General features: G+C 41.8%; 1 protein-coding gene across 1 annotated transcript in view; it reads right to left on the reverse strand.

Moving 5' to 3' along the window:
* Positions 1 to 528: 528 nt before the first annotated feature.
* Positions 529 to 13692, reverse strand: part of LOC148034219 (THO complex subunit 4A-like) — a 36660-nt gene continuing 23496 nt past the window's right edge. Inside the window, exon 5 of the mRNA XM_087679194.1 lies at positions 529 to 2266. Within this exon, the coding sequence (XP_087535320.1) occupies positions 2137 to 2266 (130 nt within the window). The 3' untranslated portion in view covers positions 529 to 2136. The remainder of the gene's footprint in view (positions 2267 to 13692) is intronic.

Genomic DNA, 13692 nt, shown 5'->3' on the forward strand with positions numbered 1-13692 from the left:
ACAACCTCAGTGGACATTCCAATTGAGCCGGCAGATAAAGAGGTTGACAAATGGCACAGAAACTATACCAGGACACTTAATCCTGAGCGTTTAATGCTCATAACAATTTGGAAATCAATATAGAGACATTCATATGGATAAGCTTCTTGAAGTTCAACAGACAACACAAATTGTTGGGACATCTAACACAAATGCCATTTTGGACAGCAGAAACAAAGGGGTATTGTAAGGATTTTCCCAACTAATCAAAAGGGGTCTTCATGTCTAGAGTACACACTTTGAAGTTGGAAGTATTCAGACATTGCTTTATGCAATGTACAAAGAATCAACTGATTCCAATGGAGGACAGTTCAAGTCCTCTACAAAAAATCTTCGCTTATGTAATAGGGTCATTTTGTATGCAACAAATTGTAATGCTATAAAATGAAATATCAACAATAGAGCTGCACTTTCCCGTTTTGATACTGGGCATCAGCAGCTCATATACATCTAAAACTTAAACACCCACCCACACATTACCCATCTATCCTCTGACCCACACATTACCCGTCTATCCTCTGAACAGTTTCATACACAATGTCCTAATTGACATATTCAAGCAGGATCAATAGCCTTAGTGGTCTTCTTAGACTACAAATACCCAGTATTGTCCATCAATATAGCTACAGAATTATAAGTTTTACTTACTCTATATGAATCAACAAAGCTTTAAAAAGGCAGTACAGCCCACTATAAACTGATGACATTCAAAGAGAATTGATTTTAAAATATGGATAACGTGCCATGCATGTAACTCCTTCCAAGCAAGTTGTTCCCTTTCCATCAAAGCATGGAAATCCATCGTGTTGTCTACCAAGACAAAATGTTTCTGTTTAACCACTTCCTTAAGAGTTGATTCACTGATGACACCAATACCTCAACTTGCACGCTGCCTAAGTGAACTTCCAGCTGCTGCCTCCCACAATGCTAAGCCCACAGATTATAGACTCAACTGTCTGGAACAATCGTGCAGATTAATCAGGCAAAACAGATGCGATGAACTGGGGATGCGTCACAGCCGACAGCATTTTCCAGTCAGGATGGAACTTTCAGCATACTCCCACCTCCAACAAGACCTGTTAATTAATATCAGGGTCTGCAAAGCATGCTTGGTACTTGTAGAGTATTAACAGAAGAGCTCCATCATTTCCCCAAGTTCATGTTCCATAAAGCCTGTTCATAAAGATCTAACCTGTTTGTGAAACAATAAATGACAAACTAAAGCTAGGTTTCTGGACAGTGGGCAGTTAGCACAGGTTTATAAGCCAGGCTCCTTGTGAGATGCCAGGCAAATACTCCCAAGAAAACATGCATCTTCCATTAATAAGAACCAAGTAAAGCTGATGTGTGAAGTGTCTCAAATGGTGGCAAACTTTCTGTATTGACTTTATAACCATCAGCTTCCATGTTTATTGAGACGTGACAAGTAGAACACAAAGAACCGCTTAGCTGGTTAAGTGTAGAAGCTTGCATGATACCAGCTCAATCAATGTCAAGTATACCCCACCAAGACCATACCAGCTGTTGTTTGTCTTTTCTTGAACATGCAATCCAAATCACAACGAGGTAAAATCAGCTTGTTTTGATTAAGATCATCAAGATCCAGCTAGGCCTGATGCAGGCCGTAGGAGGGAGGGTAAAATTTCAGATGCAGCATCCAGGATTCCCACATAAAAGTCGCGCTTTAATTGCTGAAGCATACTAGCTGAAGAAAACCAAGGGCATCTCCAATAAGCCTAATAAGATGTTGAAAAGAGTCGGGCAACAGCAAAACTACCAGGTTGCTTCATAAGTTGTTCCTTCTAAGAAGAAGAAGCCAGCCTCACCACCCTGCCAAGCTAATAATTCAATTGAATCCTTGGAGCTGACTGCAGCACAGAAACTTTTGAGTTTTGCAGAGCCCAAGTTTAAAATCATGGCTAGTGCCCCATGAAATAAAGATATACCGGTTTAGTCAATGCTGGAGAACAAGGGCACATAGTGGAGGGCAGAATTCAGATTAGTCTTTACTACAACATGCAGGCACCTTCTTCCAAATGATAACCACACCGCAATAAGCACCTTGTGTAAGTTCTTAAAGATGAATAGCTTGAACAACTACGAGATTTGCATGGCCTCAGCATGGTAGCTATCGAGCTCGGCATCTAAGTCTGCTGCAGTCTTGACTTCACGACCTCTGCCATGACCCCGGCCTCTCCTAGATGTTTCTTCACGCCCTCGAGCTCCACTGAAAAAGGAACAAAAGATAATACATAAGCAAATGAGACTCTCTCTCTTCTTCTTTTTCGTAAAGAGACTCTCTCTCTCTCTCTCTCTCTCTCTCTCTCTCTCTCTCTCGTCCATAGGAGTGAAAATTACGGGAAAACGGAGGTTTTAACTGTTAGGCAATGCAAGGGCAAACATAGAAGACACAAAAAGCACAACGGACAATAAGACAGTCTGATAAATGCTCAAGAGAAGAAGGGTACACAGAAATGATGGGAATGTTTTAAGGGGCCACTGGCCTCTGAGTCTCCAAGACCAGGGCTGGCACCCAAGACATCCCCCAAAAGCAGTCGCAGCAGTCCACCGTCGGTGATGTGTCAACCTTTGAAGGGCAGAAACAATGGCAGCAGTCCTCCAGAATGCAAAATGCACACTCCAAGGGCAGCAACCAGCAGCATGCCAATGGAGAAGGCAGCCATAAGCATAGGCTGCAAAAAATGCAGGCAACAAGCAGCCTCAACCACCACTATCACAACCTGAAAGAGCAGTGTGCCTATCAGCAACAGCACAAACAGCTGCAACTCCCTCTGCTGTGGATGAGGGTGATGGCACTGAGGGCAGCAGGCTGTGTTGGCTGGCAATGACAAGCTGTAGAAAAAGATTGTGATGAAAAGTTCAGACTTTTTAAGACATTTGTCCTACCAAACATGTTTTTCTACTAGGTTTTCTTTTCTAGGGCTGTTTTCAGAGTTATGTAGGCCAAAAGATTCAGATTAACTTATGCCTTAGTTCTACTTAACACCCCCTCTCAAGCCCCAAAAGCTGCCCTAAGAAGGGGAGAGCACCACCCTCAAAAGGTCCCACCCCAAAGAGAGACTGTGTGTGTGTGTGTGTGTGTGTGTGTGTGTGTGTGTGTGTTGAGGAACCAAAACCTGCCTCTTTGTCAAAAGTGGTGCAGCAATTGAAGCATAGACAATTTCTTAAATACACTGTTGAACACAAGACAATATGATAGATGACGGAGAGACAGATACACCAAAAACGATGAAAGCACGAGTATCGTTCTCCTCCCAACCACGCCTAGATAAGTGCTGGCCCTCTACCCGGATTCCTTTGCCAGCCGTCAACTTCCTGAAGTCCTACTATTCCTGGACTCCCTTACTCTCTAGGCTCCCCTTAACCCCGTTCGGGCGCCCAAGAGCCCGGACGATCATTCTCGTGCATGTTCCCCTAGATTTACCTTAATGTGACATTAAATGTCACTTTTAATGTCACATTCCATATTTATGACCTTAATGTGACATTAAATATCACTTTTAATGTCACATTAATGTCACATTTCCTTCCCCTTAAGAATCGGTTTCGTCCTCGAAAACGATACTTGGAAGGTCTAACTGTAAATCGGGAAACCTTTTCTTTAAAGTACTTACTCGCTCCCATGTTGAGCTTTTTCTGAACAATCTTTCCACTTAACCAAACATTCTTGATAAATAGTATTCCTCGTTCGCCTATTACAAACATTTAATATTTTTTCTGGTTCATGTGGATTAGATTGGTCATAGAATAACTCCTCAATATCATCATTTAAGATTAGATTATCCAAATCACCCAGCTTCTTCCTTAATTTGCTTACATGAAAAACTGGATGTATTTTACTACCAGCAGGTAGTTGGAGCTTGTAAGCCAATTCTCCCACCTTTTTAAGTATTATGAAAGGACCACAATACCTTGGTGAAAGCTTTGGACAATGTCCCTTTTTCATAGTTTTGGTTTGTTCAGGCACCTTAAGATAGACTAATTCTCCTTCTTTAAAGGAGATGTCTCTTCGGTGAGGATCTGCATATGCTCTAGCTCGATTTTGAGCTTTTTTAATATTTTCTTGAGCAAATTTTAACATACGAATATATCCTCCAAAACGTCTTTAGCTGCCTGAACCTTTTCGTTATGCAGTCCTACTGCAAAAGGAGCTCTGGGCTGAAACCCATACATTAACATAAATGGACTATATCCAGTGGAAGAGTGCTTGGCACTGTTATATGCAAACTCTGCTATTGGTAAATACTCTTCCCAATTAGTTTGCCTTTTACTTACATATGCCCTAAGCATATCTTCAAGAATTTGGTTAACCCTTTCAGTTTGCCCATCTGTTTGCGGGTGATCGCCGTACTCATGCTAAGTTTAATATCCAATTCCTAAATACCGCACGCCAAAAATGGCTATCAAATTTTCTATCCCGATCAGAAACTATATTTGCCGGAAGGCCATACAATCGGTATATGTTCTCTACGAACAATCTAGCCAATTCTGGTGTTTTAACATCAGTTGAAGTTGGAATAAACCTAGCCATTTTGGTTAACCTATCCACAATCACCCACACAGAGTCGTGCCCCCTCTGTGTTCTAGGTAGAGCAACAATAAAGTCCATGGAGATACTCTCCCATTTTCCCGAAGGAATTTCTAATGGATGGAGAAGTCCTCCCATTTTTAATTTTTCAGCTTTATTAACCTGGCATTTATTACATTTGACCACATAGTCAAGGACGTCCTTATTCATTCCAAGCCAATAGAACTGCCTTTTAATAAGACTGTAAGTCTTATTAACTCCTGGATGTCCCGCACTAGGGGTATCATGACACTCAAAGAGTATCTCGCACCTTATTTCTATATCTTTCGGGACACATACCCTACCCTTGTAGAGTAAATAACCATTATCAATGGTAAAATTCTTCCACTTGAATCCAGTTTGAGCAGCCCCTAATGCTCCAATTCCATGTTGAACATCCTCAGATATTCCTTCCTCAGTAAAAGCACTTTCAGTTGGATCCCCATTTTTTATTGCTTCCCATATGTTGGAATATGCCGGATTAACTTGGCATTTCCCTTTTAAAGATTCAAGCAAGTTGGAAGTGAACTGAGTAAAACTCAATTCATTAATGATGGGCATTCTGCTGGGTGCATCAGCTACTATATTATACTTTCCTTTTCTATATCTGATCTCATAGTCGAACTCTTGGAGGAGTTCGGCCCATCTGGCTTTACGCCCGTGTAAATCTGGTTGATCATTAAGCCACTTAATGCTTTCATGATCCGATAAAATCAAAAGTTTGGCACCATACAAATAGTGCCTCCATTTCTTCATTGCATGTACTATTGCATACAGCTCCCTCTCATAAACAGAATAATTCTGTTTTGCACGATCTAATTTCTTGCTTTCAAAAGCAACTGGTCGACCTTCTTGTAATAAGACCGCGCCTATTGCCTTATCACTGGCATCAGCTTCAACCACAAATGGTTTATTGGGATCCAATATTAATAATACTGGAGCTGTAGCAATAGCTACCTTAAGTTTTTGAAAACTTTCATTTTGATCTGTTCCCCAATTAAAACTTTTCCCTTTCCCTTTAAGTTGGTTTGTCATTGGAACAGCTATTTTGGCATAATCTCGAATGAATCTACGATAAAATCCAGATAAACCTAGGAAGATCTGCAGCTCTTCCAGGTTCCTTGGAGGTGGCCATTCAATAATTGCCCTTACTTTTTCTGAATCCATGTTGATTCCCTCTTTCGAGATTATATGCCCTAGATATTTGACCTCTTGTGCAAAGAATTCACATTTAGTTTTCTTCGCATAAAGGGAATGTGTTCTTAACAAGTGGAATACTAATTGTAAGTGTTCCAAATGTTCTTCTCTTGATTTACTAAAGATCAAGATATCATCCAAGAAGACTACTACAAAATGTCCTAGATAGGGCCGTAAACACTATTTATCAGCTTCATAAAGGTAGCTGGTGCATTAGTGAGGCCAAAAGGCATCACCAAAAAATCATAATGCCCATATCTAGTACGAAATGCCGTCTTGGAAACATCTTGTGCCTTAATTCTTATTTGGTGATAACCTGATCTTAAGTCTATCTTTGTGAAGAATTTTGCCCCTTACAGTTGATCAAAAAGATCTTCCATTCTGGGCATAGGAAATTTATTCTTCACCGTTATTTTATTAAGTGCTCTATAGTCAACACAAAGTCGCATAGAACCATCTTTTTTCTTTACCAATAAAATTGGTGAAGCCCAAGGTGAATTACTAGGTTTAATAAATCCTTTATCCAGTCGCATAGAACCATCTTTTTTCTTTACCAATAAAATTGGTGAAGCCCAAGGTGAATTACTAGGTTGAATAAATCCTTTATCCAGGTAATCCTTAATTTGTTTTTCAACTTCTTGATGCTGTGTTTCACTTAACCTATACGGTGGTTTTGAAATTGGGTGTATATCCTTATTTATGTCAATTGGGTGATTTATATCACCCGTATCTGGTGGAAGGCCACTTGGTAAATCAGAAGGAAACACATCTTTAAAATCATCTAACAAACTGTTCAATTCATGATTAACATTCAACTCACAAACATAAGAAAATTGTTGCTTAAAATTACAGAAAGTAAAAGTATTCTGTACAAGAAGAGACCATAACATATATGCCTCACAAATTTCCTTCTTTATCAGCTTCTGAACTTCAGTAGAACACAGCAAAGGATTATCAGATACTTCATGTTCACCTTGAATGACAAAAGTCTTACCATCCCTTTCAAATTCCAGTGTATTATGGTGATAGCTACGTTTTAAGGATGGTTCCAATCCCCATAGCCACTCCCTCCCTAGAGCAATATCAGCTCTTTCCATGTTCATTATTTGGAAATCAAGCTTATCTTTATATCCTTGAATCTCGATTTCCAAATTGGATACCATTGTATCCCATATTTTATTGTCTTGGCCTTGCATCATACGAACAACATATTGATGCTCACTGTTTTGTTGGCGAAGTTTCAATTTTTTGACAAGTGCATAATTTATAAAATTATGTGTGGCAGAGTCATCAATCATGACTCTAACCCGTTTTCCAGCTATCAATCCATGTACTCTAAGTAAATCATGTGGCCCAAAAGTAGGCTGCCACATAGAAGTTGACATACAACACTTATGTTGTACATCCATGTGCAAGACCTCTAAAGATTTGTACTTTTCATGCCCCTTTAATTCTAAGGTCTGCACTACATGGATTTGTTTTTCTTTTTCCCTTGCCCTTGTCCTTTCCTTTGTCTTCCCCCTTTTTCTTTTGAGGGCAATTCCAAGCAGCATGGTTAGGGGATAGGCAATTAAAACACAACTTTTCTTTTTTGGCCTTATCAAAGTCATCAGGACTTAACTTTGGCCTCATATATGGTTTCTTTTCAAAAGGTTGTTTTTTACCCTTGAAAAATGGCATTTTCCTTTTAAATTTGCCCACAAATTTTGAGGTTTCCAATTCCTTAGACTTGGGCTCCGTATCAGTGAGACTAGTGAGTGTACCTGGACGCGTACTATCTTCATAAATTAATGCAAATTTAATTGCCTCTTCAAGCGTCTTAGGTAGACTCCGTTTTACTTCCTTTTTACAGGCTTTATCGAGTCCCCTAATGAATCCTCTTGTTTTTTGGAATTCATCAATTCCTTCCAGTTTGAGGATTATCTCACGATATTCCTCCAGATATGTCAGTAGGGGTCGTCCCTTTTGTCTGACATAATCCCAATCGTCCCAATTTCTTTCCATTTCATTTTCAGGAAGAAATTCTTTCAAAAAGACAGATTCAAATTGAGCCCAAGTTTCAGGTATTTTATTTGCCTCCTTTAAAGTTCGCCACCACTTATATGCTTTGGGCCCCAAAGTTAAACTAGCCTCCAGTGCTTGGAGATGTGGTGGGGTATTTTTTAATTTATGTAAATCTTCCAATTTTTGGAGGAAATTAAAGATTGTGTCTTTATTCCTATCTTTTTCCTCCCCGTAAAATTGAGGTGGTTTCATATCCTTTAAAACTGGATTATCCCTCAATTTATGGTAAGTTTGGGGTTCTTTAGGATCTCGCATAGTCACATCTAAATCTTTCGATGAAGATGGGACATCCGAGGTTTCTATCTTATTTTTATCTCTTTCTAACAATAAAGTTAATTGAGATTTTATTTCAGTAAGTGTTTGGGTTAAAAATTCCATTTAAACCCCCTAAGTTTGCACACAAGCAGTAAGATCATCGAATTGCTCTCGCGTGGCAAAAAATTCTTCCCATTGTTCTTCTTGCATGTCTGGTTCATGGGGATCTACCATAGGTTGATCCCCAGAACTAGAACTTTCCATTACCCTTTCTTTCCCTTTTTTTGCCATTAATACACTGGAATTGGAAAGCAAAAATAAGAAATTTGCATACAAGTAAAGTACTTCCCTGATTTTTAATGGCAGATAGTAGCTGTTGATTCGGAAAGAAACTCGAAGAGTAAGAAACAAATTGTATCTTCCCAGATTAGAACAGTGAAGTAATCATGCTGGAAATTCAATTTCTTGACTTCAGTCGTATATGACATTCTTCTGTCCCTCTCACAGCAGTCGCAGTCATATCCGTCTCAGGAGTAGTCACAATTGCCCGTCAACAACAGTCATGACAGAGTCACGTTTTCTCATGACCCCACGTCTGATAATGGCGACTCCACGCCTGATCTGGTCCCACGCCTGGTCTGGTCCTCGCGACCCTGATCCTCGCGATCCACGGATTTCTTTTTCTTTTCTCTGCCCGTAACGTAACGGGTCACATTAATGTGACGTGGCGATGCACTTCTCCGTTTCGTTTTTCTTCACGGCGCCTGGTAGACGTGATGTGACGTGGCGTTTCTTACCTTTATTTTTCTTCACGGCCCGTCACCTGGTACTCACGCGACTTCACAAAAGACTGACGGCCTGACTGGCGACTGACAACCTGACGGATTTCTGACAATTTGACGAACGATTAACGATCTGAACCATAGGCTCTGATACCAATGATAGATGACGGAGAGACAGATACACCAAAAACGATGAAAGCACGAGTATCCTAATGATAGATGACGGAGAGACAGATACACCAAAAACGATGAAAGCACGAGTCTCCTCTCCTCCCAACCACACCTAGATAAGTGCTGGCCCTCTACCCGGATTCCTTTGCCAGCCATCAACTTCCTGAAGTCCTACTATTCCTGGACTCCCTTACTCTCTAGGCTCCCCTTAACCCCGTTCGGGCGCCCAAGAGCCCGGACGGTCATTCTCGTGCATGTTCCCCTAGATTTACCTTAATGTGACATTAAATGTCACTTTTAATGTCACATTCCATATTTATGACCTTAATGTGACATTAAATATCACTTTTAATGTCACACAATAGAAGAACAATACAAAAGAAGAGAACTCAAAGATGTCCTTAGGAAATGGAATCCATATACCAAACATGAGATAGTGGCATACAACAATGGGTCACTCATTGTGTGGGCACTGGCACCGGCTCCTATCTCAAAAGGGAGTCCGCCTAGTGAAGGATGATGATGATTATAGTGGAAACCAACCTTCCTGTTCGGATAGGGTGGTGATAGCCTGATTAAGGACTAATTACAGCAATTAACAAATTCACAAACTGAAATGCAAACTGTACCATACAATCTTGGACATTGGACAACCTATTGGCCCCAAAACCGGCACCCCTTGTGATATTTCTTTAACTTTTATTGCAAATGGATGGAGTACAACAACGATTCTCTGACCTCCTCTGCTAATCCAACTGCCTCTTGCTATCAAATCTGACCAGCAAGCCTCTAAACCAATTTTCCCCTTGGTTTGCTTAGGATTTGGCCTTCACCCTGTTGAGAAACCCTTCACCCGTAGTTTGCGTTTTCGCGTTTCTGCGTTTTTTTGTTTTGGGTTTGCGTTTAAGGTTTGCAACCCCAAAAAGGGGCACCATCCTAGACTAACTATGCCTATTTATAGGTCACTCTCTCATTCATTCCTCACGGCTAATTCATTCAATCCGTCACCTCTTCTCTCCAGCCTCTCCACTAACCTCACACCCCTTCGCGAGGACATTGCTTCGCAGTTCGTGGCTGTCATCATCATCTTCCTTGTGCTACGGCACCCTTGTTCCCTTGTATCACATTCACTCCATGATTCAGAACTTCATCATTCCATTCATCAGAGTTTCTTCTCTCTTCTCTTCTCTTCTCCATGTTTGCCGAGTTCACTCCGTGTTCCTCCACGCCAACCCTACTGTCTCGTTGGTACGTCATCTTTTGACATGGTATCAAAGCTGGATCTGCTCAAACAGCGGCAAAGATCCTCCACTAGTGTGAAGACAAAGACCGGTGGCGGGTTCGGCATCCACTTCTCTTGTTTTTCTGCTGCATCAAAATCTCGTTTTTGCAGATTTCAGGTATGTCAACTTGCTGCCCACACCCCGGACACGGAGGACATCGCGGTCCAAGCTGACCATTGCTGTCTACAACAGTTTGGCGCCTATTTCTAGCCTATCACACACTGTTCGGAGCTGATTTCAGCATATTGACTACTGCTGCTGTTTTTTCCTGCGTTTTTACTCTTTCTCTCTCCTGCTGCCTACGTTTTTAGTCTTTCTCTCCTGCAGGCTGTCCTGCCTGCGTTTTAAGTCTCTATCTCTCCTCACCTGCGTTTTTCTACTGGTTGCAATCTCTTACTGCAGGTCACATCCTCCTCCCACTGACAGCTCACTTCTAGCCCTTCCACTACCCTCCCACCCCTTGAGGCGAACATTGCGGTTCGTGGTTCATCGTGGCTGACCTCTTCCTTCTTCAGCAAGGCACAATGGTACCCATGGCTTCTTTACCAACAAATGTCCAGACTACTGGGTGCTCCTACTGTGGCATCACCGGACACACCACCGATGCTTGCCGACTTCAACCTTTGCTCCCCACCCCCCAGGAGTATATACGTCTTCCACCAAGCACTTCTTGTGCCACCTCTCCTTTCTGGGCCACAAAGATCGTTCTGCATCGGCTATTTGAGTACTATGCTCAAGGCAATAAGACGCATCCGATGCCCACTAAGTCCTTTCGAGCACATGGAGGATCGATTGGCACTATGACCTCCTGGAGATCGTCGCAATGCCAGCGACAGTCTTCTCTCACCTATTTTCGGATATAGTGGCTACCACCGCCCGCAATTCTACAATCCGCTCCATCGAGAGACAATGATTGTTTGATACCATCTCCTCGTCAGTCTGCTCCTTCGAGAGACAATGGTTGCTCAACTCCTTTCTCTTCTTTGGCTACCCAGTCTGCTCCACGAAGAGGCAGCAACTGTTGCCCACCTCTTGCTCATTTTGAGCCCCACCCTTCCACACCCTCGACTACTCAGGTTCGAGAGGCTACCTCTGGGAGCTCTTCGACACCCCAGATACCTTCTTTGGCACGACCGGCAACACTTCCTTCGTCATCAAACATTTCGGAGTCCATGATCCATGAGTTTTTAGATTTCCTATCTACTTCAGAGGGGGATGTTATTTCTTTACCCTCAAAGGGGGCATCTACTTCTTCTTCGACTTCAACGGGGGCCCCTCCACCTCCACCTCAGAGGGGAAACCTACTCCACATGAAGTTCTTCACCCATCCTCTACTTTCTTGGGATGGCTGTCTTCGACCAATCATCTCTTCTACTGATTCCCAAGATCTTCAAGTATCACCTAGATCGGGGCCTCGAAGGTTCAGCTGCGACTTGGTGGCGAGGCCTTCGTATTCCTCCAACATGAACGCATGGAGCTAGTGGCTTCTCTCCCGAGGTTGAGTTTTGGGTTCTCCAATTCACTCTGTCTATTGTTCTTTACTGCAAGTTACCTTTCAAGAGGAACTCTTGGATCTGAGGAATCCCCTACATCTTCTTCCTCCTCTACATCTTCTTGCCTTGGTCACTTGGTCAGCATGGAGCCACCTCCCGAGATCGAGTACAGGCATATCCTTATGGTTCTCGGCACCACACAAAGTCTGACATTCCTCCTATGCATTGCATGTTTTCATCATCTTTGTACTAGGATGGTTGGGTAAGTGAACAATTTTCCCACGAGGAACACTGTCCAAGTGACACCTACTATATGAGCAGTCTTCAACAAGTAGCATTGCATCTCCACCTCACTCTTCTCTTATTCCCCTTTTTGGGCCTGAGAGGGGGTGTTGAGAAATCCTTCACCCGCAATTTGTGTTTTTATGTTACTACGTTTTGCGTTAGGGTTAGAGTTTAGGGTTTGCAATCTCCAAAAGCGGCACCAGCCTAGACTGACTGTGCCTATTTATAGGCCACTCTCTCATTCATTCCTCACGGTTGATTCATTCGGTCCGTCACCTCTTCTCTCCAACCTCTCCACTACCCTCACACCCCTTCACGAGGATATTGCGGTTCGTGGTTCGTAGCTATCTTCACATCTTCCTTGTGCTACGGCACCCTTGTTCCCTTGTATCACATTCACTCCATGATTCAAAACTTCATCATTCCATTCATCAGAGTTTCTTCTCTATTCTCTTCTCTTCTCCATGTTTGCCGAGTTCACTCCGTGTTCCTCCCCGCCAACCCTATTGTCTCGCTAGTACGTCATCTTTTGACACACCCTACTCCTTGAAAAACAAATTCAATCCCAAATCTAACATTGTCTAGCTGGCCTCTTGAATCGCCTTAAAATTCCTTGATTTCAACTATTGGAATTCAAGTCCTAGACTCTGAATTCTAAGTACGAATCCCAAGGCGACTATCAAAACCCTAATTTATAGTATAACTTAGGATTTACATCAAAAATTGACTGCAATCTCTTCCTCTGATGACTCAAACTACTAGAAACTGTTGAGATAACTTGAGAGATGGTTGGGGGATAAGCAAAAACGCTGCAGAGAAAAAATTCAAAGTTTCATCACAAGAAACACTTAAAAATTGTTGCTGTCCTACTCATATAGCCATGGAAGCTGTCACCTACAGCTTAGGACCACCAAAAAGACTATTGTCCCTTCCTATATGCTATCACCTACACCAGAAGGACCTTGGGCTGATGTCACCTACTCGTGGAGGGCTCCAAACTGCTATCACATGCTGTAGGATTGATCCCTAGTAGCTGCAAATCACACCAGTAGCCTCTCCTCACTCTCTAATAGACTCCTCTCTCACAATTGCTGGAATAAACTCCACCAACCCCTAGAAACGTTTTTCCCACTTGCATGGGTAAGTTTTACCAAAGTGACAACCTTATAATTTCATTTTTCAACATTATCCAACCTATTAAATTGATTTTTAAAATATTCACTTTGAAATTTAATTTAATAATCATTCTAATATTCAAAAAATTAATTTCACTAGCCAATAATTAAATCTTCCAATATCCATGAGCAATTCTTTATACAATGATACAATGATAATAATGCATCACAAGCTATACAACATAGAATCACCAAACTAGAACCATGGATACCCAAGCAATGGGTGATCAAGTCACCACCAATATGCCTCAAAGAGAACCTAATGTTAATGTCAATCCTATCAACACCTGAAAATAGAGAACCATAGCATGTCTTTGTGTCCATCATCAATGTCTCGCAATAGCATACAAAAGACCATCC

Source organism: Lygodium microphyllum, chromosome 6 (assembly GCF_053477565.2).
Source record: "Lygodium microphyllum isolate KBCC chromosome 6, Lygodium_microphyllum_v1.1.10, whole genome shotgun sequence".
In the NCBI taxonomy this organism is placed as follows: Eukaryota; Viridiplantae; Streptophyta; class Polypodiopsida; order Schizaeales; family Lygodiaceae; genus Lygodium; species Lygodium microphyllum.